Source organism: Fusarium vanettenii, assembly GCF_000151355.1.
Source record: "Fusarium vanettenii 77-13-4 chromosome 1 genomic scaffold NECHAsca_8_chr1_1_0, whole genome shotgun sequence".
In the NCBI taxonomy this organism is placed as follows: Eukaryota; Fungi; Ascomycota; class Sordariomycetes; order Hypocreales; family Nectriaceae; genus Fusarium; species Fusarium vanettenii.
The window spans coordinates 211,012-235,158 of NW_003315876.1; the positions used below are offsets into that span (position 1 = coordinate 211,012).

The following is a 24,147-nucleotide window of genomic DNA, read 5'->3' on the forward strand; positions in this document are numbered from 1 at the left end:
TGGGTCTCGAGATATACTCTTGATGCATGCCAGCCTGTAAACACCACCCAGGTTATCTCACCACCTCCTCTTTGTCAGGCCTCAAACCACGTCGTCCCTCGGCGCCGCACCTCACTGCCCTTTTCGACCTTCTCCCTCGGTAGCTCCCCGCGCGAAGCCTCCACACCACCACGGCCGTCACAGCAATGATAGGCACGTGTGATGGCTCTACCCACCCTTGAGGGGCTCTCCTGCATGGCGCAAACCAACCCGGGCCGCTGCCGGAGAGGCCAAACAGCAAACATACGATCCCGAGTACAAGTAGCTGAAGCTCTGCTGCTCACTTGAGCTATCGTAATCTCACCTTGCCTCACTATACTTCACCATGGCGTCCCTCTTCATCAATGGTAACATCCTCACCAGGTCCGAGGCCGGCCTCGCCGACCAGCCGACGTTTGCCGAGAGCATGTTTGTAAAAGACGGCATCATCCAAGCCATCGGCACAAAAGAGGAGCTGTCAGCCAAGTTTACCGGCCCCGACGTGGCAGTCCAGGACCTCGCGGGGAAGACCATCCTCCCAGGCTTCATCGACGGCCACATGCACCTGCTGCTTCTGGGCCAGTCTCTACGCAAGGTTGGACTCGAGCACTGCAAGAACCTCGACGACATCCTCAACACTCTGCGAGACTATGCCAAGTCAAACCCGGATGTGCCAAGGATCATGGCCAAGGGGTGGATGCACTCCATGACTCCAGACGGCGTCACGGCCAAGCTGCTTGATGAGATTGACTCGCGGCCTATTTATGTCGACACAAAGGACATGCACTCGACGTGGTGCAACTCGGCGGGTTTGGAAGAGATGAAGGTGGCCGACATGGCGGATCCCCCAGGTGGCATCATCGAGAGAGACGAGCAGGGCAGACCATCAGGAGTCCTTAGCGAAGGCTCAGTGCTATCCATCGTATGGCCTCACCAGGCTTCAGTAGCCACAAATGAGGACCGCATTGAGTGCATGCTCGCAGCCTTTGAAGCCTACAACTCCTCTGGATACACAGGCCTCATCGAGATGGCCATGGACGAGGCAGCTTGGGAATCTCTCACCGACCTCAAGAAGCGTCACCCAGAAATCTCGATGCGCATCACGGCGTACTGGATCATCAAGCCAGCCGACACAGCAGAAGAGCGATCCCGTCAAGTCGACCGAGCCATCGAGCTAGCGGCCAAGTACAACAAGGAGAAGTCTCCTGACCTGCGCATCGCGGGTATCAAGGTCATCTGCGACGGCATCATCGACGCCTGTACATCCTTCCTCTCAGAGCCATATGCCACAGCTCCATCACCACCTCCCATCTGGACCCGTGAGGACCTTGAGCCTGTGGTGAAGAAGGCTTCAGAGGCAGGTCTTCAGATCGCCCTGCACGCCATCGGAGACGCTGCCATCACCATGGCAGTAGACATGCTCGAAAAGTACGGCAAGTCAGGCGGTAGACATAGGATTGAGCACCTCGAGGTGGCATCCCCTGAAGATGCAAAGCGTCTCGGCAAGCTCGGCCTCACAGCATCCATCCAACCTGTCCACGCTGATCCAGCCATTCTCCGCGCCTGGCCCCGTCTTATCGGAGACCGTTGCAAGCGAGCCTTTGCATACCGCGAATTCGCAGACTCTGGAGCTCTCCTAGCACTGGGCAGCGACAGCCCAACAGCACCTTGGAACCCCCTTCACAACATCTACGTCGCCACAACCCGTCGATCGGCGAGGGAGCCCGAGTGTGAGGAGGTAGTCAACGAGAACTTTCGTCTAGGAGTCTGTGAAGCGGTGGTGGCTGGTTCAGCGGGAGCGGCAAAGAGTGTATTCCAGGATGATCGTGTAGGAAGTCTCGAGGTTGGCAAGATCGCCGACATTATCGTGGTGGACATGCAGTGGGAAGCAACTCAGTTGCTCAAGGCTGAGATCAAGGAGACTTGGTTCGGAGGAAAGAAGGTCTGGAGTTCGAAAGTATAGAGGAGTTTGTGAGCATAGAGTTGAGTTGAAGCGAGGTGTTTGGTTGGGGTTGGTTGGTGAAGATTAGCAATATCCCTAAATTCAAGGGGGAATACAAAACTATCCCAAACGATGCCCGTCTGTATCCCAAGTGATTCCCGAGTATATCCATCTCAAGCCGTGTTAATCCATCCTCATCAATCATCATCAGCCTCATCATCAACTTCGGAATCTACCTCAACATCCGATCAGCTGCCAAGAAACGCCATACTCAACATCATCTGATACAGAGATAGCCTATTCACGAGCATCATTTGCCAGAACATCTCCTAGTTCGACCTTTATCACCGTTCTAGATACGTCTTATTCCCATCTCCATATCTCATCTTCGCACCTTGATCTGGAGTCCGGGACTTAGCACTCTACCGTGGCCAAGCCCGCACCCCTGCTTCTCTACAAACTCCCAAGATACGACAGTACTTGCCCCCCCGCTATCTCTCACCCCCTCGTCTTATCCCAACTTGGCGGTATCTCTTCAAACTCCACTACCCGGCTGCTATCAGTGGGACCTCTCTCATCCATGCCTTTCCCCGGATTAAGCCTCGTTTCTGGGGTTTGAACACGTCCCCTCATCATGGGTCCCGTCGAGCACAAAAAGGGCGGCTCCTCGCCATCTCTTGCCATTGAGAAGACAGGCAACTCTCATCCAACTCCTCAACTCAACACCTTGACCAGACAACTTTAGCCATGGCCGACACAAAGATGCAAGACATCGAGGTCGACAAGAAGCCCGCCATCATCGACAACGATGACGTCGAGGCAGATCTCAAAGCCGGCACCATTTCAGATCTCGACGAAGCAGAAATCTTCCTCCGAGACCATGGAATCGCCCACTCACGCCTCCACGAGCTCATGTCGGATGAGACCGCCCTCAAGAAACTCCGTCGAAAGGTCGACTGGACCCTGATGCCTCTGCTCTGCGGCACCTACCTCCTCCAGTACATCGACAAGCAGGCACTCGGCTACTCTGCCGTCTTTGACCTTTTCACGTCTACCGGCATGACCAGCGACCAGTACAGCTGGATGGCTTCGATCTTTTACTTTGCCTACCTCGTCGCAGAATGGCCTGCTTCATACCTTGCTCAGCGTCTCCCCACCGGCACGGTGGTCAGCTCCTTCGTCATCACCTGGGGCACCATCCTCTGCCTCACAGCAGCCTGTCAGAACTTTGCCGGCCTCGCAGTCTGCCGTTTCCTCCTCGGTACCTTTGAAGCCGTCATCACCCCTGCTTTCATGCTCATCGTCTCCCAATGGTTCCGCGGTGAATCCCAGCCTTCGCGAGCAGGTCTCTTCTACTGCTTCAACGGCGTAGGCAGCATGTTTGGCGGTATCCTCTTCTACGGAGTCGGCCAAGCAAAGGGCTGGGACGTCTGGCGCATCATCTACGTTCTCTGCGGCGGTCTTACCATCTGCTGGGGTATCCTTCTCTTCTTCTACCTCCCCAACAACATCCTCACAGCCAAGAGGTTCACAGTCGAGGAGCGAGCCATGCTCATCGCCCAAAGCGCTCGTAACCGCACCGGTGTCTTTAACCGCAAGATCAAGTGGAACCAGATCAAGGAAGTTTTCTGCGACTCTCAGATCTGGCTGCTCTTCTTCTTTACTCTCCTCAACGAGGTCATCAACGGTGGAATCGCCAACTTTTCCAAGCTCATCGTCAAGGGTTTCACCAAGGACCCTCTTCTGACTACTGCGTACGGTATTCCTTACGGCGCCTGCATGGTTGTCTTTGACTTTACTGGTCCTTACCTTGCCTCGCGCTTCAAGAATGTCCGAACTATTGTCATGATTGTGTGGTTGATGCCTACTCTTGTTGCCGTGACTCTGTTCTGGCAGCTTCCCCGAACCAACAAGGGAGGTCTTCTTGCTGGCTACTACATTGTGAGTTACCTGATTGATCTTGTACCACACACTCTCTAACCGTGATTAGTGCGCTTCTTTCGTTGGTGCACTTGTCGTTGCCCTTCAAATGCCCGCCTCCAACGTCGGTGGTTACACCAAGCGAACCACCGCCACAGCCTTTGTCTTCCTTGTAAGTCCTTAAACTCCCAACATCGCATTCTTCAAAAGCTAACAATCCAAGGCCTACTGTATCGGCAACATCATCGGCCCTCACGGCTTCCTCGGTTCCGAAGCCCCCATCTACCAGACAGGCTGCAAGCTCATCATCGGCTGCGTCGCTGGCCAAGTCCTCATCGCCCTCATCCTCCGCTACGTGCTCATCCGAAGGAACAAGCTCCGAGATGCCCAGGGCCCAGTCATTGAGGATGAGAACGCTGCTCTCCAGGATCTCACAGACTTTGAGAACCCCAACTTCCGATATGCCTATTAGAAGCATCCCATTAGAAGACTAGAGACACTTGTTAACTACTAGATACCAATTGACCACATGTCACATCATTTCGTTTCCCCTCGTGATGCTCCTCCCATTAGTAACCCATGCCGACTTGTTGGTTACTCCGCGGGCAACATTTAGCGAACAAACCTGGGGAAATCCTCTCCTAGCGAAACATTACGTAAAAGAAATAATCATCTTGTTAAACACGGTTAGCTGAGTCCGGGGTAAGCAAATCCACATCGCAAGGATGGATGGGACCAACAGACGATACAAACTACCGGCTCAGCGGAGCGGATGCTGGGGCCAACCTTGACTTTGACAGATGGTTGATCTGGTAAGATGACATCTTGTGTCGTGGTAAATTCGGGTCTAGTCCTCAGGAGACCATAGCTCCTGGAGCTGAATGTAACTGCAAGTCCAATATCACCGCTCTTAAGCTCCTATCATCGTTTGACAGCTCCAAAAGCGTTGCCACAATGGCACGTTCATCCACTTTCTTATCCAAAATTTGGTCTTCTGCTGGATGAGACTATCTACGAGCTATAGCGGTTCCCCTTCAAATCTGCCCAAAGGACGGCCATCATGGAAGGGAAAGTGATCTTCCAAATGATACAGATAGCGTAATTAGTTGGCACATGGCAGATAGGTCATAACTCGGTCTCAGTCATGCAGAAACGCGTCAATGGCTTCATGACTCGCAGATACAGATACAAACTCAATGGCTGAACCCGTTCACCGTTGAAAGTTTCGTATCGGCAACATCCACAAAGACCTCAGAGGCTTACCCATCATCAACCAACTTTCCAGTCATAGATCCAAGTTTACTCTTCATTCAAGGCATACTCTAACACAGACCCAGCCACCACCGGCCATGACGATCATTAACCCGCTTCAACCTCCGCTCACTAATCCCCAGACCCATCAACCCAAGATAAGAGCCTCCAGGCGCCATCGTGAGCCCCGACAAAGCGGGTTCCCGTTTGTTTGGCATGATGCCCGGGAGCTTCCTATCGTTTCCCCGTGGCCATTCGTATGATTCAAGTGGACCGTGAACAGGGGAAGAGTCTCAACTCCCGGGGGTTGATCTGTGCCCGGGCGGTGGAGAGAACACCGCCCGGAGTCAAGATTAAGGACCGACATGTACCTCGTTAACAATTTTCTTGAGAGGTGGCTGGGAAATAGAACGGTTTTGGCGAATGAGCATCACGGTAGATGGGTCGCACAGCAGCTTCCACGGCAAACGTTGAGAATCCGGGGTAAAGCTCGTGGTCAACATGCAAGCCCCTACCGTTCATGCAAGCTTCAAGACCGAATTTCGGAGTGTGACATGACATTGTATAAAAACCAAAAACTAAATATGCCCATGATGAGATGCCGATGAAAGCGAATGCTGTGCTAGCAAAACCCCTACCCAGTTGGTGATGCAACGACTCGTATGCTCTTCTATCCAGAAACGCCGTGAGAATGCTCAAATCACAATACCGCGCTGTACCCAGCCCTGCCTTCCCTTCCACGCCCAAAGAAGTAGTCCAATACCAACCCAGACTGTGACAGTCTCTGCCCAGTACGTCCCAGCATAACATCGCTGTCCGTAGCAAAAGAGGTCATCTCCATCCCCGGGCTCATCCCCAGGGTGGTTGGCACCATTCTGGTAAACCGCCGAGTACACGAGGCCCCAGAAAGTCGAGCCAAGGGCAGGCAGCATGCCGATGATGCCAAAATTGGTGGCAAAGTTCTCAACGCCCCAGATGATGGTGACGATCAAGGGCGTGAGACTGAAGATGGCACCGTAGCCAGCACCAACCATGCCAGAGACGAGCCAGAAACGTTCAGAGTGGTTCTGAACGAAACCCGACGCCAGGACGAGCAGGCCAAGCGACAGGAGAGTGGCGAAGAATGCCATGAATGCAACGCGAGAGATGGCGAAGCGATCACTGACAGCCGACCGAGCGTGGCTGACCTGAACATGCTGAGTCTGAGGCGAGGGTGCCAATAGATCCGTCAGAGTACCGATGAAAATTCTCGAAAGAGTGTTTGTAACACCAAAGATGGACACATGCGTGGCTGCCGACGTGTGATGTCCAAACCCTTCCGACATTGGTGGCGTCAGAGTACCAATGATGGTACCCAGATTGTTGATGAAGGCCTCGCCCGGACCTACCATCAACAGGAACGCCAAAGCAAAGGGCCACATCGTCCTGTCAGCTAGGAACTGTCGCGTCTCAGCGTTGAGAACCCAGTTCTTCTTCCACTTCTTGTCGTCCTTGGTCGGATCTAGCAGCGACGAATTCTCCAGATCATCGCCCTGCACACTCACGCCGCCATAGCTGCTGGTCCTGCCTAGCAGCGAGCTCCCGTCAAGTAGACCGCTCTGCTCCAGCTCCTCGATAGCCTCATCAATCAGATCATCCTCGTCCACCACCCGCAGCGTAAACGTCGCCATGATACCCATAACAAACAACAGAACCGCGAGGAAAAGGAAGAATCGGAAAACATCCAAGTCTCCCTTGGAGCCATCTGGTCGCGTTTCAGTGAACAGACGACTCCCCGCTTGACTCAGCCACATGGGACTCAACCCAAAGCAAGTAATGGGCGTGGCGAGCGCCAAACCTCTATATCGACCCTTTCCAAAGTTTTTTGCGCAAGACGATACAGCAGCCATGTACAGCGCGCATGTCGCGATGCCGATGCAGACAAATGCAAACATCATGAGGGGAAGCGACCAGTCCCCATCCGGCCGAGGCCCACCATGGCCGTGGTACTGAAGATCCAGCTTCCTGTACACGCCTGCAGCGATGCCGTATCCTCCGCCAAAGAGGATGCCTCCCGTGAGGGCTAAAGGAGCGAGACCGACGCGGTCGCATATGTATCCGACGATCGAGATGGGGAGGTAAAGGGCGAGGGAACCGGCGATGGCGACAGCATTGACCTGGAACTGGGTGTAGTGCAGTCGCGACTGCAAGAGCGGCGCATACAGCGAAAATACGACGATGGAACCGCTACAGAGAGCGCAAATATTGGCCGAGATGAAGGAAATCAAACGAATAGCCTGCTTCGCCTTGCGCATCCGTGTTCGATGACCGCGCCCATCATCCGATTCCGTATCAGAGGCATAACTAGAGCTGCGCGTCGATATCTGGTCGCTATCGCGGGGGCGCGCGACGTCTTCCGAAGCTGGAGGAGGCATCTTGGAGTGTAGGAGGATGCTATCAGTTGGCGATGATCATGTCGGAGAAGAAAGAGAGAGCAGGTGACAGGCTCAAGAACCCCGTGAGACGTTTCACTGCCCGTGATTGATGAATCACGTCAGTTGGAGGTGCTCCATCGCGATCCAACGTCATGGGGGTCTTTGATGGAGCCCCCACTTGGGTTTGACCTCCGATGCCGGGCGGGCCGTTTAAACTCTATCACCAAGGGTTCTACAGGTATGAATCATTCATCAGAGTGTCAGGTGTCACCCAAAAAAGAATTCTTCCATTAATGTTCCGAACTTTATCGGCTTGTGTTGACGTGCTATTGATTGTTGGCAAGTCGCAACAAAGAAGCCCTCGCGGATGGACTCTCAGGCGCAGGATCATCCTTTATCAAGATCAATATTTCCGACTTCCAACGGTCCAGCGGCTGAGGTGTATCCAATGAGTCAACAAAATTGTCTACTGGCCTCCCCTCCGACGGCGAGTCAGACGGTTCAAACATGACAACGCCTCCGATGGTGGGTACAACCACAAAGTCATCATCCTGAAATATCCTCGTCCTCGCGGCATGCACCGAGTCTCGAAGTCGAATCGGCGCCCAGCGTGGTTCACCCGAAAAGCCGCTTCCGACAGCATGTATCGTTTGTAGGTGGAGGTCGATGCGCATGTTTCCGTCGGCGGTGGATGCTGCCAGCAACAAATCTTCATTCCAGAGGTGTGCATCCACAAATAACAATTCTCTGCCTGTAGTTAAATGAGGCTGAGGGCTTCCAATCCAGAGAAGGTCCGGCCGTGAGGACCTGTATTCGTAGTGTTTAAACGTCTGCGTCAAGACGTTGAAACAGACGGCTCCCCAGTCACCAACTCTTGTCGCCGGCAAGCATCTATAGCAGATGCTAGGCAAGGTTTGAACCTGGTTCTGGCTTCTATAGATGCCCAAAGCAAAAGATCCGCAGTTGTCCGACTTTCTGCACGCAAACGAAAGTCCGAGATAGCTCTCTTGGTTGCAGTCTTTGTTGGCGTGTCGTCTGGGGTTTGGAATGTCTTCTGTCGCCCACCATACAGGCTGCCCGTCCTCGAATTTGACCACAACAAAGCTAATCTGTTTGAAGCCTGCTTTATTTAGTGTCAGCTTGCAGAGGGAGCTGGTGTATATACTCACTTGCGATCTTGCGGGAGCATGCCCAAACCCCAAACACCACATTGTCTTGTGTTGGATGCGGCAAGACATTGGCTACGCCTCCAAATAAGCGCTCCGACCCTGGCGGGCAAGTCTGAACCTTTGTGAGATCGAGCTGTGTTGTCTTTTCGCCCCAAGTAAAGGCCACGATCTGTCCAGTTGATGTCCCAAAGCCGACAGTCTTCCCTTCTGTATGCGCTGTAGCAAATGGACCTGGCAGTGAGATGGTCTTCCACTCTTTCGTAGCTAGGTTGGCGATAAAACTATTAATGTTAGCAGACCCAGGGATATTCTAGTTGGCAGTACACTGACATCTTTCGGTTGGGCTGGTTGGCTTCTCTCATCACAAGAAGTTGATCACTGATGCACACAAGTCGGAATTGAATGCCCGCCAGGGCACCCCCAGGAGGAAGAAACCTATGCCTTTCTCTCGTCCGCAGATCATCGACAATAACTCTATCCAGCCTAGGCTGCCATGCCAGCTTCTCTTTCGCGTAAAGGGAAGGGTACCACGAGTCGACAGGTACCGGGCCAAGCTGTGGCGGCGGAGTCGACTCGCGAAAGATGCCGCTGACTCCTTGGTTCCACCGCATCCAAGTATACTTGGAAAAGGGCCGCTGCCACTTCTTGCGCTTCTTAACTGCCATAGAAAAGAGCTGCCTGCCAGGCGTTGTCGGGTACGTCTCTAAGAGACCGGGGAAGAAGTTGCGGCATGCTCGCGCCAAGACCGAATCCTGCGCCCACGCCATCGCCCATGCTTTACAGACTAATCTGCACGCCCAAAAGTCTTGAACACTTAGATACGAAAGAATCAGACATATGAGCTCCGGGGGTAGATCTTGAAGACCTGAGAGCACAATGGTTGCGTCACGGATTCGGCCCCGCAGGTACAGGATATCCCAAGGCGACAGATCCGCTAGGAAGTCGTCGATGGCCTGCTTCTTCGTGCGATCATGAGTTGGCGAAGTTGGCGGCCTTTGGTCAGGTTGGTCGGTAGTGATCTGCATCGTACTGATGGCGTGGCTGGGTAGAGTTGAAGAGCATCGCAAGTGGTTTCACGCTTGGATGCCTACAGCATATGTGCAGGAACGGTCATGTGACCAGAAGTAGGACCAAAGTTGAAGTCTTAAAGATACCAGAAATCATGAGAGAATTGATTATTATTTATTGCATCCTTCATCTATTTAGCTTTAGTTGTTCTAGACCACCATGCCTTGATTCCCTCCACATCGCACCATCCCAGCTCCGACGGGTCCTCAAACCACCACCGCCCATTCTTGCGATCGCTCTCGTACTTCTTCAGACTTCCCCCGTCAAACCGGTGATTCTTAACTCCAACAAGTAGAACAGCACTTCCGACGCGAGGGTTAAACTCTTCCGGGTCGAGGAATATCGTTAGATGTACTTGTTTAGACGTGGAGGGGTCGACGAGTCGCGCAGTCCTCTGCCTGTGTGGAGGCAGGTTGGATGGCTCCACCTCCGACAGCGAGGCTACTATGGCAAGCACGTTGCAAGACCAATTCTGCTTGTATGGGAGATGCGGGATGGATCGTAGCGTCGTGAGCTTCAGCGGTGTCTGGGGGTCATGCCAGTCGCGGGGCAGAGCAATGGGCTGCTGTGGCTTCTGCTGAGGTTTTGGCTTGGTCGGGTACGCAAGAGTCTCAAAGGCCTCGAAGGCTTCCTCGGTGGCTTCTTCATCGTCGTCGTGAAATACAGAGTCCTCGGCGCGTAGCGAACTGGGCTTCGCCGTAGCTTTTGACTCCTCTGGTTGTACGTCCTTCGACTCTTGAGGCTGTTCGGATGTCGCTGGGTATGGCTGTGTTACGGGCTCTTGATCCTGTCCAAGAACTCTATACGATTCATTCCATCCGACCGTGACAATATCCTCGACAACGAGCGTCACCATAGTGCGATCTTCGATATTCTGCCACTTGGCATGGAAAGCCTCGCATCGAATATACGCTCCCAAAGCAACCTCCCCCGTCTGAACAAACCGATGCATATTTGCCCCTAAAAGGGCCTGAATGCAGATAGCTCCATCACCAAGGAGCAGTCGTACAGCCTGCCATCGTCCAGAACGGGACACCGAGACCCGTTCAAGACCTTCAACGAGGAAAACGGACCCAGGGACACAATAGCGCGTGCGAAGAATGTCTCGAATCACGGGGACAAACTCGAAAAGACCAGCCGAATAGGTAACGGCGGCGGGATCGAGCGTCACCGATTCGTTAGGCATGTGCGATGATGGTCCATTTGGTGCATGTTTAAGATGACGCCGTGAATCAGACGGCGTTGGATGCATCATGAACGGGTGCAAATATGCATATATCCATAATTCCCTCAAGCGGGGTCTCATGTACCACAGACGCCTCAACACTGGACGTTCACATCTCCTGCTTGTGTCACCTCAAAGATGGACAGTCCGTATGCACGTGAGCTTACAGTCGCCATTGGCGCCTTGCAAAAGGCGGCAAAGCTCAGCCAGTCCATCGTCTCTAGCCAAGACAAGGGCGCCATCGAAAAGGAAGATCTAAGCCCTGTGACAGTCGCCGACTTCGCTGTTCAGGCCCTTCTCACAGCGACAATCAAGCATGCCTTTCCTGCGGACCATGTCGTCGGGGAGGAAGATGCCTCTGATCTTCGCAAGAACCCCGTTCTGATGGAGCGGGTGTGGGAGCTGCTGAGCCGGATCGCAAGTGACCATGACACTCCGTCGCTCTGCCAGCTTCCCACAACTCGAGAGCAGATGTGCGATCTGATCGATGAATGCGGTGCCAGTAGTCCGGCAGCGTCCGGCCGAACCTGGATCTTTGACCCGATCGATGGGACCAAGACGTATCTTCGTGGAGAGCTCTACGCCATCAACATGGCCCTTCTGTTGGATGGAGAGCAAGTTGCCGGCATTGTCGGAGCGCCCAACCTATCCATCGATGCAAAGGCGCCTCTACGAAATGAGAACATCGACCCCACGGGTCAAGGCTGCATATTCTTTGCTGTCAAGGGGCACGGTGCCTTCGTTCGTCCCCTATCGACAGATGCGCCCCAAAGACTTGCTTCCCACGCTGCAGACCAAGATGTCCGCTTCGTCACATGCGCCAATATCGTCGACTCTGCCCTCGACGGCGTGCACGAAGTCGTCGCCTCTCGCCTCAACGCTCCCTTCCCAGGCTGTGACCTCGTACCTTGGGTCCTCCGCTGGGCGGTTCTCGCAATGGGCCTTGGCAACACAACAGTCTGGGTGTACAAGCGCCGAGACCGCTACGCCAAGGCATGGGATCACGCAGGAGCTATGTTACTATTCGAGGAGGCCGGTGGAAAGATCACTGATGTGCATGGAAAGAAAATTGACTTGACGGCCGGGAGAAAGATGAGCGCTAATTTCGGGTTCGTCGCGGCGCCGGCTGACCTTCACGGACGGGTTCTCGAGGTTGTGCACGAGGTGCTAAAGGAGCAAGGGAAGGATGATTTTTTGAAGTAAATTCACAAGGTGAAAACTATAGAGGTTATGGGTAGAAAAAGAGACTGGATGCGACATGACCACAAAAGGGGAGAGGAATAAGAGGAGTGTCTTAACCCACATGCATGTCGCTTTGTTCATGCTGATCTGTAAACTTGCCTCTAACAACCGATCTACCTTGGACGATGCATGTTCGATTTCGTTTTTCTGATCAATATCCCTTGTTTCTTGTTCCGTAATACAAAAGGGTCGACATGCGCATTCAGTCCCTGGATTCGAATCCCCGATGTGTCCAATATGGCCTCTGGATATTGCAGCAGCTTCCTCGTCTTGATACGAAAGAACTTTGAACATGGAATGGAATGGTTGCAAGAGTCATGGATGCAAGTCTCAAAAGTCTAAGTAGCCACGACACTGTCTGAGGAGGCGCTCAAAATACGCGGGCCACTGAAGGCGGCATCAACGACACACGCGCGATAACTTCGAATCGAGGCTTCTCCCAACTTCACGGTATCTTCAAAGAGCCTCCTGTAGCTCTATCCGGGCCCCCTGGTGCTTTACGTGAAGTCATCCCATGATGTTTTTGTTCGGCCGCCGTCTCAATTTCTGCAGCCACCTACACAGTCATTTCATTGTTATCTCTCAACCCCCAGCAACATGAAAAGAGCATTTTAATCACGTCATAGGTAATCCGATATCATCATTTCCGTATAATCTCCAACGCACCTTGAACCTGCAGTTAATCTCCTATCTCCTTGCTTACGCGGGGACTGCCAGAGCATACTCATCCCCACTATCAAAGTAATATCTAAGACTCTATTAAAATAATATGAGAATAGACTACTTCTTCATCTTAATTTTAGTGAGTATAGGAAGAGACTGATCATGGTTGGCCTAGATCCGCTGTTGAGTACCCGTGCTGGTGATCGGCAAGATGACTTCAGGATATCCTTGCCGTCACTACCCTCATTAGTATCCGTATGAGTAATTGAGAAACAATCCAGAGACTTTCTAGGGCTCGAAAATTCGACCAACAAATGTGTTTCTGGCTACGACTGTTGATTCGCTTCCTTGGCCATTGTGCGTCTTCTGTCACACCCTGATACATGGAGGAGAATGAGGAGTAATGGACAGAGCCCAAGTAGTGGCATGGAGCTCTTATAGCTCTGGGAACACATTGTACGAGATCAACCAGCAGTCAATGGGGCCTCTCCCTCACAGCCCCTAACGGTATTAGATCTCGGAGATCCGCACATGGTGCCTCCGCTAAGGGACAATGAACCCGGCCAAACGTCAAGGCCATGTCTCTCTATCTGCTCATGGCATCTCCGGGTCCTTCGATGTGCTGCAATTTTTGTCGGAAAGCCTTTTTTGAGAGACCTTTGCAGTCACTCAACTCCGAGGGCCATAGCTCTCTCGCAAATGTGCGGGCCTGATCATGAACATGATAGCTGGTGTGACCCAACAGGAAGGGCTTGACCCTCATGTCAAAGGAAGCTAAACATAAAGGATTCATCCAGACTAAAATAACCGTAAAGCAAAGGTTCCCCGTCAGATTATTCCCGCCGTATCCTAAAACCCTGAAACACTCGCTTAGGCAGCTACTTTTCTCCCCAGTCGATCGTAACGTGTTACGGACCTGTCAGCCTCAGCAGAGACGAAACACTTTACCCAGTGAGGAAGTTATTATTGGGCCCGGAATTGTCGGGCAACAAAAGATGGATCCTTCGTGGTGATCATCACCCCTGACATGTTGGTGCGTGCGAGTCCGCCTTGTGTCTCAGCTGAGGACGTCACTCCGTCACCTCTCTCTGGCAGCTGGGAATCCATTGAGAAGGAATTGAAGTAACCCAAGACATTGCATTCTCATGGCTTGTTAACTACCAAAGTCATGAAACATCTGATCTGAGGCTTCTGGCGGCTTCCTTCAAGCGCGCCACCATCACCATAGTCCCACTCCTGCAGCAGCTACTGCATGGCATCCTTGCAAGGCGTCCTGAGCTGACCTTCAGCCAACAGAACCAAGCCCAAAGGAATGCGGGTGAAGGGGGTTATTAAAGATGGTGGCTTGTTTTCGACAAGAGCCGCATGCTTCCTCACTTGTCCTACTGAGGGGAGCTGCGGTTGTCCGAATATCTGAAGCCCAACGGCGTTAGCAAGACATCATGGGGAAACTGTTCAAAATAATCTCCAAGGCGACTGATCTTGCGACTGCGGTGGGGGAAGAGTATCTGAAAGCCAAGGAGAATGCCAACTATCAGATGGCACAGCAGTTACAGCAGCAGGAGCAGCAGCAGCAAGCATACTACGCACAACAATACGGCGCATATCAACAACAAGCAGATACATCACAGCGAGAACATCCAGGGACTCCGAAACAGTATCAGCAATATGCTCCTCATCCCTCTCAACAGCAACAATACCCACCACCTCTTCAAGAGCAACGATATCCTCCTCCGCCCTCCCAGCAACAGCAGTATCCTTCACCCCCTCAACCGCAACAATATCCCCCACCTCCCCAACAGCCCCAAAGCCAAGTCGACAGCGACCGTGAGGCTGCCGAGAAGCTCGCCGCCCAGTTCCAGGACGAGTACAACCGCGAGATCGTCGAAGCAGAACGCGAACTAGAACGTCTAAAGAAAGAGCAGGAGGAGAAACTCAAGGAGGCAGAGAGGCAGTTGGAAGGCTTGAGGATACAGTCTGGGTCGTCGAGGCCTGCTAGTTTGTTGAACACTCCCTCATCCGCTCCGCCACCACAGCAGCAGCAGCAGTATCAACAGCCTCAACCATCACCGGCCGCGCCTTCAACCTCATATGGAGGCCAACAGCAGTACCAAGCCCCTTCTCAGCCGCAACCTCAATACCAAACCCAACAACAATGGAATCCCCAGGCCGCCCCAACACTGAACCCTATCCATCCCCCAGAGATGCATCCCTGCGGCATCGTCCCTATCTCAGTGTGCCACGACGGTCTCATGGACATGGAACTCGACTGGTTCATCCACCCCTCGGCACCCGAATTTCTCATCTGCTCCAGATGCTACGTCGACCACATCTACAACACTCAATTCCAGTCCTCGTTCAGAATGGTACACCTCGGGACCGGACAGCAGCGGAAATGCTTTTTCGGCACCAAGCGCATGAAGGACACGCTCTGGCCGGAGGCAGTATCTTCGTCCAGTCTCAGCAACGCTGTCGAGTTCATGCAGAAGCGACAGAGGATTCCTCACTGTACTGATTCCGAGATCAGGCCCGGTGCATCATGGTACACATCACCCAGCATCCCACACGCAACCTTTTGCGCGGCCTGCTACGAAGACATACTCATGGCATCGTCGTTTGCCTCAAACTTCACCCTCTCTACGGGCCTGGAGGCCTTCTGCGACGCAAGCACCTTCTACGTCCGACGCGTGTTCGACATTTACGCACCAAGCAACAACTGGTCTGCATTTTGCCAAGGAGTGCAAGCCCGTATACAAATACCAAAGTGCGAAAAGGGTTTGCCCATGCCCACAAATGAACACTCCTGGTACGAGACCACACGAGGACCCAAGGGCACAGTCCTCTGCGGTGCTTGCTACTGTGACAACTTTCACAACACGCCAGACCAGCAATACTGGAGACAGGTAACACCCAGAGGAAAAGAAACAATGTGCCTCTGTGGAAACATAAACATGTACTCTGTATCCAACAGGGCCTTTGACTCAAAAGACCTCAGCATCTTCTGGAGAGCCCTGGACGAATTCAGCAAGCACCCCTTCTGCAACCCCTACGAAACATCAGGCGCAAAATGGTTCACCCTCCCCAACAAGTCCAAGGAAATCATCATCTGCGGCGCATGCTACTCTACAATGGTCAACGTCTGGGGCGGAGCAAATTGGTTCATCCCCAAGTCGTCGAGCTTCTTCAAATCGGACAAGCGCGTGTGCGGCTTCAACGTCGGCCATCCACGCTTCAACAAGAACATGAACGCATTTAGTGAGTGCATCCTCAGAGGAACTTGGAAAGCTCTGGGGGATCTCGCCGCCTTGTTTGCCAGCATTGAGCCCTGTCCCAGGAGCGAGCCCAATGGATATCCCAGACGATACTGGGGATGGCAGAATGCCCAGATCTGTGAAGAATGCTACGTGACCTTTGCAAAGGACATGAAGTTCGAGAACAGATATACCATCCGCGAAGCACGCAGCACCCAAGGCATCTGCGATCTCTACTCTTCCCGGATGCGAAACTTGTACAGCGACGCCTGTCAATCAGGAGATCTCCAAAGCTTCCTCAACCAAGCAGCACAGCGCAAGCAAATATTCAGGCAAATGAATCAAACACTCGAAATGCTCAAATCAGCATACGCCCAGGACAACATGAGGCAGAAGCAGATGCTCATGCAAAAGGAGCGGATGATGCACCAAGACCACTCAAACAGGATGGCCATGCTAAACAAGTCACACACCGACGCTCTGATTGCCAACATGACAAAGTTCAGGGGAGACGTTCAAGGCTGCAACGGTTACGTGGTGGGAAATTCTCAGATGGGATGGTACAGAAACGAGACGTCGTTGCAGGGCGTTCTCGATCTTCAAGCGGCGGACCGACTGAGGGAGCAGGCCTTAGCCCCAGGGTTGACTCCAAGCTTTGGCTCTTCCTCTCAAATGTTACAATTTGACCCAAGGACGCAGATGTTGCAGGCTGAGGCTGAGAGGATTGAAGGATTATGGATGCAAGTTGAGTGACGAGGAGGGCATTGGTGTTGAGGCTATTGTACATCATCTTGCCCACACACATATTTCTGAATTGGTGTTTTTATTAGCTCTTTGCTATTGACCCACACATACCAATTTGGAGATTTCTTTTCAAGTAAAAACTTTTGGCGACAATCAAACGTTCGTTTGCATTGTCTGGTTGCCAGTGACAAGCAGTGCCCGCCAAAACTCGCATCCACCAAACATCGCCAAACAGTTTTTCTCCCTGCCTTTATTTCTCTTCCTCTTCTTCTTCCTCATTCCGTTTTTCCACCGTCTACAAAAGCATACCTCTCCCCCCCCTCGTCTCAACTGCACTCAGAGTACCATGGCTGCACCGCAGACAGGTACGAGTATATTAGACCAGTTCCCGCCTGAGATCTACGACGAGATCGGGTCCAACCTCACAGGGAGGGAACTAGATGGCGTCACACGATCTTCTAAGCGCCTACGGGCTTTATTCCTCCGGTCACTGTTCCATACTATTCGATTCGACCACCTCCAGCCAGCCGTCAGGGACCGTCTACGTCGCTTCATCAATCACCAGACGCCTGAAAAGATGACCGAAATATGGACTGCTGTGCGGTAAGTACCATCCCTCTCTTCCCCCAAGCAAAAACAACCCCCACTAATCTGATCGAACAGCCGTGCATCTTTCCTATTCCCCTTCCCACACTCGATATCCGACTTCGACTTGGAAGAGATGCTGCCGTTGTCCCAAGATGCGCTCCGCTTTCAGGTTTTACAAGCCGTCAGACTACTATCCCACGTTAGGCATCTGACCATCGACTTGGAACGTTTCGGCGACCGACATATAGATACGTTCCGAGCCGCTCATCCCAGTGCCCCGAGATGGGAGCACTTGGAGAGCTTGCGACTCACTGGCCTCGGGGAAAACCGCCGTTTCGCGGCTGCCCTGATTCACAACTCCTCCCCCAACAAGCTCAAGGCTGTTGACCTGAGCGGGATTCACTCTTTTCTTTTGTCGGTAGATGCACAGCGACACTGCAAGAAACTCGAACGTCTGCGAGCCGAACATCCCTTTCCCCCCCTCACCACGGCCTGTTTCCCATCGATGCAACATGTGTACGGCATGTGGAACAAATTCCCGAACCTCAAGTGGTTGTCTCTTGTTGAGAAGAACCATGGTCGAGAAGGCAACATTGACGCATTCGTAAGTACACAGCACCACAAAAAGTCAAAGACTGTTGCTAACAGAAAGGTGCAGGAGCAATCCCTTGAGCAGATGACAGAGGCCCTTCGGCAAATGCCCTGTCTGGTGCGGTTTGCCTTTACGCTTCATATAAATCGCTTTCAACCTGATACCATCCGCGACAGGTTGGGGTTAGACGAGAATGGCAACGAGCCACTGACCGACAACGAGGTGTGGTGGTGGTATACCGCCCAAGTCCAACGCATAGCAGACGCCGTTCCGCAGTTTGAAGAGGTCTGCGTTTTTGGGAACTTTGGCAGTTCCATGGGAGTGGACATCGCCGGAATCTACCGTGGTACTAAGATCGAAGATGGCAAAAGCATGCACGTCCTTGTTGACGCGGTCCAGCCGGGGGTGGAATGCTTGACATTCCCCTGGGGTTTGGACAACGATATATATCCATAAATGCAACATCGAATTCTCAAATTTTTCTCGCACTTGAAAGACCATGATTTTGACGAGTTCGCCGTCCCCCCTTAGTTATCTTGGTCCCTTCATCTTCCGTCTCTTTTTCTTTGAGTTTCTTCTTCCTCTTTAACCTCTGCTATGATTAGCTGGTTTCAGCATCGAATCGATGATAATTGGTTCAGAAACCCGGCGCGTTAATGCGTATACTCTTTCCCATTGACACAAGCTCTCTACAATTGCCCTCAAACACGTAGCCACGTGTCCTCTCAGAGGTGGATTTATCCAATTACGAAGCCATATATATACATTCTTCATCGTCAATTTTCTTTAAGACATGATAGAGGCCCTACAAGGCATGCCCAGTCTCCACTGGTTAGCAGTTACATTCTATATATACAAGTTCCAGCCCCCGATATCCGAGATAGACTGGGGGTAGATGGGGACGGCAATGAGCCCTTGACAGACGATCAGGTGCTGGATTGGTACACGGCCCAGATCCAGTGTGTTGCCGACGCTGTCCCCCAAGTTCTTGAGATCTGCCTGTTTGTTCGAGATCGTATATATCATGGCACAAAGGTCAAAGATAGCGCGAGCATGCAGTGCTCCTCGACGCGGTGCAACCTGGAATTGAGTGCTGCAGATTCCCATGGGGCTTGGAAGAGCACCCGTGAGTGGCTTTGGGGGTTTTGGAGTTTCTATCACCTACAAGGCCGTGATGTCTACGGTTTCGTCGTCTCCCATAGCGTAGGCAAAGCCTACCCTGTTTCTCTTTGGCCCCTTCCTCCTCTTCCGTCCCTTTTTCCTTTAGATGCTTCTTTTTCTTTGGCCTCTGCCATGTTTAGCTTGTTTCAGTATAAATCGAGGACAATTATCTCAGAAATTCGTGCTTTGTCACGCATAACCTTCCTCTTTACCGTGAGCTATCTGCACGCGAGCATGCACGTACTTCTCGACGCCGTACAGCCCGGGGTCGAATACTTCACATTCCCCTGGGGCCTAGAGGGTGACGATGAGCATCCTTGAGTACGACACGAGATGTTGTGGTGGTACACGGCGCAAGTCCAACGTATCGCAGACGCCACTCCACACCTGTTGTGGCTCGAGTTTCCCGGAGTTATTATACGTGAGTATCTGGCGGAGCTTCAGAGATGGCAGACTACGGAAGATGGAGGATATAGGGCGATAAACTAGATGCAGGGGGGTTTAGTGAGCACAAGGACAGTAGCTTTTTAATGAAGTCTTTTCGTGATACACTCCTCAAGATGATAACTCAGGTTTATATCAGCGTCAAAATAGCCCCAACACGATTTTCTTCAGCATATCGACACCGGTTTTCACGTATCACCGGCCTCCTCAATCACCGTGTCCGCTTTGTATTTCCAGTGCTAACCAGCACCGAGGTCATGTTGCCTGCTTGGAGCAGGCAATGCGGCAAAGACGTTGCAAACGCAAGTGTGGAGAGATGCTAGTCATCAATTCCCTGTGGGAACCTCCGACTGCCCGCCTCCAACATCTCCTGGCAGACTGTCATGTCGTGCCCTTCCGAGGTCCTAGTGCCCTTGTAAACCACATCACGATTATCCATGATGCCAAGCTGCTCCAGCTTGGGCAGTGATCTCGCAATCTTGTGAACCAGATTCGTGTACCAATCATCCATCTCGCACGATGTGAGCGGATTGTCGTTTGGCGTCCAGTCCTGACGCACGAGGCAGGGTCCTAATCCTCCCCGCTCAACCCAGAAGGTGAGTCGCCGAAGCCGCGGCATCCTCGCCAGCGTCTCTATTAGGCTTTGAGTGCCCTCGGCCTAATTGATTATTAGTTTCCGTCTATAATGCACCAAGGATAGGGCAGGATTCATACCATCTGTACGGAATCCGACATGGAGTTGAAGTAGCCACGGTTGTAGCTTGGTATGTGCCACAAGGTACGGTCGCTCACGACAAACCACTCCAAGGTCTCGAATGCCTTTTTCCCGATCCAGGGCGCCAGGAGGTTGGGGAGGCTGTTCCTTGTCTGAATAACGAACTGGTAATGTCCGAGGTATAGCTTGACCAACTGCCCAGCACGGTTGCTCATCGCTCTGCATTCCAAGGTGCTGAACCAAGTTGTCTCACGATCTTTCTTGATGCCCTCTAGAAGCCAGTAGTTGAAGATGCCTGCCATGACATTGCCGTACCCGGTGATGTTCAGGTTGGTTATATCGGGCCAGCGCGGAGAGGTTTCTAGAAGCTTGATGAATCGCGATTGAAAAACATATTGGAGGGCGGCAAAATCCAAATCAATGGTTCTAACCCGAATCGTTCGCCATAGGCTCTCAAGAATACGACCTGGAAGTTTACCCATGACTCCGTCCCCCAAGGGTTTGCGTCCGGAACGACGAGGAGAGACGGTAAAGCATCTGCAAAGATTTGTCAGGGCCAACTTCTTCCCATTAATCAGGAACGACTACTTACCGAACCGATTCCTAAAGCGGTTTCATGAATCTTTGTCTTCTGTGGTAGAGGAAAGCCTCGAGCATGAGAGAGACGTCCCTAACTGTGCCGACGAAGCGGACCGCGTAAAAGACGTACGGCAGGAGGAGCGACCGGAGAAGTGTCGAAGACCGAGAGATTCCACTCATCTCAGAAGGCTGGAGGCAGGAGAATACGAGGTGAAGGACCAGCTGGGGAAGCATGAGAAGAGGGAAGGGCTTCTGCTCCTCCACCAGTACCTCCGCAGGTGCTTCCATGGGCGGGTCGGCATCGCGCTTGATGCGCTTTCGAGGGGGCATTTTGGCGATCAAGCTCTGCGGCTGCGAAATAAAACGACCATCAAGAAGCGGTCAAGATGGTGGAAAAGTTGCCGGGTCAAAGATGCTGTTGAGGTGAGGTTTCTCGCAGGCAGGAGCGGGGGCCGGTGATTTTGGTGCAGTCACGGTGCAGTCGCGCACTGGCAAACGGGAAGGTGCAGCTGCCCCAAACGCACCGCGTTGTTGAAAAAGAGACGAGTTGAGTTTTTGACTTCATTATGGAAGGTACCTGAGTATTAATAATAAACCCATTAGCACTCTTCAACACCGAGACTTGTACCATTACCAGTTTTGAGCCCATCTCAACATCCATGTCCAACTCTCCAAAGGAACGACTCCCACTCCACAATCTGATGAGCAAAAGGAAAATTGAGTAAAAAAGGATCATTATCTCAAAAACTAGCAAATTGGTATAAGACTCCCCATTCTATCATTACAAAAGAAAAGAGAAGAACGAAAGCACGCGTGGGTAGAAACCCAGGTATCAGTTTGTCATCAATAAGCAGAACCTCCGGCCAAATTCCATCCTTCGAAAGCGTGCCCCTTACTGGTTGATTCGTCCCTTGCCGTTCACCTTCTCCTGGTCGACAGCATTGACACCAGCGTTGAGACGGCCAAACTGCCACTCGGGGAGAGTAATACCGGTCTGCTCGTTGATGGTCGACATGAGAGGGGGAAGCATCTGGTAAACATTGCGCATCGTCTCGGTGGCGTCGGAGCCCTGGCCGCCTCCCTGACCGTTGCTGCCAGTGTTCCACACGCTGATCTTGGGCTCGAGACCACGGATAGCGGTAGCGTTGGCCTTGGCCAGCTCGACATAAGTGCCCTTCTCGATCATCATGTACTGCAGCAGACCAGCGGGACCACCAAATGCCTGGGACATCTTGCCGTAGGCATCAGCCATGGCGGCGATACCCTCTGCCTCACGGAGCTTCAAAGAGAGCTCAGCCTCTGCACGCTGCTGAGCAGCATAGTTGTAAGCCTCGGCGTCGTTGCGAGTCTTGTAGACAGCGGCGTCAGTGTTCTTGGTAACCTTGGCAAAGTCGGCCTCGGCCTCAGCGTCGGCAGCAATCTTGGTCTGGTAGGCAGTGGCATCGGCCTTGCGCTGGCTGGCCTCCTGGTTGGCGCGAGCCTCAGCCTCGACCTCGTATGCAGCGGCGTCGGCAGCCTGCTGCTTACTCTCACGAGAGATGGTAGCCTTGACGACATCAGTGGCACGCAGACGCTCCATCTCAGCGGCAGCACGCCTGATCTCGACCTCCTTCTTGAGATCCTCATCCTTGGACTCGAGAGTACGCTGAGCAGTGACCCGAGCAATGTCGACATCACGGGTGAGACCGGTTCGCTTGGTGTCGAGGTGAGCCTCAGCCTGAGCGCGCTCAATGTCACGCTCCGTCTTCTGAACAGCCGTCTCGGCGTTGATCTTGGCAATCTCTCGCTCCTGCTCACCCTTGCGCTTGGCCTCGCCGACGTTACCACGCAGCTGGGCCTCGGCAACGTCAATTCGGGCCTGGTTGGTAGCACCCTCATGAGCCTTGCGGGACAGCGAAGCGAAGTAGACAGAGTCAGGGGCATCCTTGAGCTCCTTGACGTTGGCATTGTAGATCTTGAGACCAAACTGGTCGAGCTCGCTCTGGATGTTGCGGAAGATGCGCTTCTTGAAGACCTCTCGCTCGGTAAAGATCTCCTCCATGGTCATGCTGGACACGAGGACACGGGTCTCACCCTCGATGATGCCCTTGACGATGTTGGCGACGTGCTGGCTCTCCTGGACGGGCGTGCCGTTGCCAGCGTCGGAGCTGGCCAGGAGCATGGCATACTTCATCAGCGAGTCGCCACGATCCTCGCGTCTGTAATCATGCTCGTCATCTTCACCGGCCTCACGGGTGTTGGCACCCCGCTGGTTAACATCGGGACCAACGGTAAAGACTACGGGAAGCGAAAACTGAAGCTTCTCCTTTGTCATGGCCTGGAGATCCATGGCATAGTCGTGAGGTTGAACACTGCCATCTTGTTAGTCACCCGCACAGTTAGTCGGAAGCTCGCGCAAACTCACCTGAAGCGTGTGCATCGCTGAAGGGGCCAGACCCAAGTCGCCTTTGTGATCTTGACCGTCTTGACGCCCATGCCAGTGATGGCAAGGTACTCATCGGGGGCAGAAATTCTGTAAGCCATCTTGACGGTGTTGTGTGACTGCTTGTCAAGGTAAGGTGTAAGTGTAGATGAGCGAGCGTGGTAAAGAAAGAAGGTGGTTGTTGTTGGTGTTGTCCCTTGAGGCAACGGGTATCAAGTCAATTAGGAGAGTTTGTTTGCAAATATCTAGGAACAAGTGAATGACCTAGACAAGTTTTGATGTGTATAGCAAACGACTGGATGGAATGCGAACAACGGACGCCTTATATGTTTCGACTCTGGAACGAGAAGGGAGTCAGATGATTGCCTAAACGCCTTGCATGCTCCAGACGAGGTCAACCTAGAGCTTTGTCCCCAGGCTAATGGAGCACTGCCTGCAGGGGTTATTTGCTTTCCCCTGCTACACGTTGTGTGCCTTGATGCTTGGCGTCCTGAGGTGGCGGAGCTCCTGGTGGTCTGTTGAGAGGGACGGGAGTGGAGGCTGAGTAGGGCTTCTGGAAGGTTTCCCCCCTGGGAAGGCGGTGGAGGTCCCATGACCAGAGATTGTGGCATTAGCACGGAGATTAGCCGTCTCTTGTGATGTTGGCACTCAGAGTATGAAGCTATTTGCCCAACATGTTAGTTGATGGCGAAGCAATTGATGACGATGGAAGGATTGTCGGTTGGAATTGGCAGGGCGG

At 52.8% G+C, this 24,147-nt stretch overlaps 9 protein-coding genes across 9 annotated transcripts; 5 read left to right on the forward strand and 4 right to left on the reverse strand.

Annotated features, from left to right (window-relative positions):
- Positions 1 to 364: 364 nt before the first annotated feature.
- Positions 365 to 1,981, forward strand: NECHADRAFT_89608 (uncharacterized protein; the record flags this gene model as incomplete). The annotated part of the gene is made up of 1 exon (XM_003049503.1): positions 365 to 1,981. The coding sequence occupies one exon, from the start codon at positions 365 to 367 to the stop codon at positions 1,979 to 1,981; it is 1,617 nt and encodes a 538-aa protein (XP_003049549.1).
- A 726-nt stretch (positions 1,982 to 2,707) lies between these two features.
- Positions 2,708 to 4,352, forward strand: NECHADRAFT_74047 (uncharacterized protein; the record flags this gene model as incomplete). The annotated part of the gene is made up of 3 exons (XM_003049504.1): positions 2,708 to 3,901; positions 3,951 to 4,052; positions 4,104 to 4,352. The coding sequence occupies 3 exons, from the start codon at positions 2,708 to 2,710 to the stop codon at positions 4,350 to 4,352; spliced, it is 1,545 nt and encodes a 514-aa protein (XP_003049550.1).
- A 1,474-nt stretch (positions 4,353 to 5,826) lies between these two features.
- NECHADRAFT_74048 (uncharacterized protein) lies at positions 5,827 to 7,545 on the reverse strand (the record flags this gene model as incomplete). The annotated part of the gene is made up of 1 exon (XM_003049709.1): positions 5,827 to 7,545. One exon carries the CDS (start codon positions 7,543 to 7,545, stop codon positions 5,827 to 5,829), a length of 1,719 nt encoding a protein of 572 aa, XP_003049755.1.
- Positions 7,546 to 7,871: 326 nt separating this feature from the next.
- Positions 7,872 to 10,968, reverse strand: NECHADRAFT_89611 (uncharacterized protein; the record flags this gene model as incomplete). Its single annotated transcript, XM_003049710.1, has 6 exons — positions 7,872 to 7,979; positions 8,016 to 8,665; positions 8,715 to 8,995; positions 9,045 to 9,755; positions 9,869 to 9,912; positions 9,961 to 10,968. The coding sequence occupies 6 exons, from the start codon at positions 10,966 to 10,968 to the stop codon at positions 7,872 to 7,874; spliced, it is 2,802 nt and encodes a 933-aa protein (XP_003049756.1).
- Positions 10,969 to 11,145: 177 nt separating this feature from the next.
- Positions 11,146 to 12,210, forward strand: NECHADRAFT_29871 (uncharacterized protein; the record flags this gene model as incomplete). The annotated part of the gene is made up of 1 exon (XM_003049505.1): positions 11,146 to 12,210. The coding sequence occupies one exon, from the start codon at positions 11,146 to 11,148 to the stop codon at positions 12,208 to 12,210; it is 1,065 nt and encodes a 354-aa protein (XP_003049551.1).
- A 2,144-nt stretch (positions 12,211 to 14,354) lies between these two features.
- Positions 14,355 to 16,916, forward strand: NECHADRAFT_74051 (uncharacterized protein; the record flags this gene model as incomplete). Its single annotated transcript, XM_003049506.1, has 2 exons — positions 14,355 to 15,718; positions 15,884 to 16,916. 2 exons carry the CDS (start codon positions 14,355 to 14,357, stop codon positions 16,914 to 16,916), a joined length of 2,397 nt encoding a protein of 798 aa, XP_003049552.1.
- A 337-nt stretch (positions 16,917 to 17,253) lies between these two features.
- Positions 17,254 to 18,543, forward strand: NECHADRAFT_74052 (uncharacterized protein; the record flags this gene model as incomplete). The annotated part of the gene is made up of 3 exons (XM_003049507.1): positions 17,254 to 17,510; positions 17,571 to 17,913; positions 18,124 to 18,543. The coding sequence occupies 3 exons, from the start codon at positions 17,254 to 17,256 to the stop codon at positions 18,541 to 18,543; spliced, it is 1,020 nt and encodes a 339-aa protein (XP_003049553.1).
- Positions 18,544 to 20,011: 1,468 nt separating this feature from the next.
- Positions 20,012 to 21,316, reverse strand: NECHADRAFT_74053 (uncharacterized protein; the record flags this gene model as incomplete). The annotated part of the gene is made up of 3 exons (XM_003049711.1): positions 20,012 to 20,350; positions 20,407 to 20,944; positions 21,117 to 21,316. The coding sequence occupies 3 exons, from the start codon at positions 21,314 to 21,316 to the stop codon at positions 20,012 to 20,014; spliced, it is 1,077 nt and encodes a 358-aa protein (XP_003049757.1).
- Positions 21,317 to 21,529: 213 nt separating this feature from the next.
- Positions 21,530 to 23,683, reverse strand: NECHADRAFT_65042 (uncharacterized protein). Its single transcript, XM_003049712.1, has 2 exons — positions 23,391 to 23,683; positions 21,530 to 23,337 (listed from the first exon to the last, which is right to left on the reverse strand). Exons 1-2 carry the CDS (start codon positions 23,507 to 23,509, stop codon positions 21,879 to 21,881), a joined length of 1,578 nt encoding a protein of 525 aa, XP_003049758.1. The 5' UTR covers positions 23,510 to 23,683; the 3' UTR covers positions 21,530 to 21,878.
- Between the last annotated feature and the right edge of the window lie 464 nt (positions 23,684 to 24,147).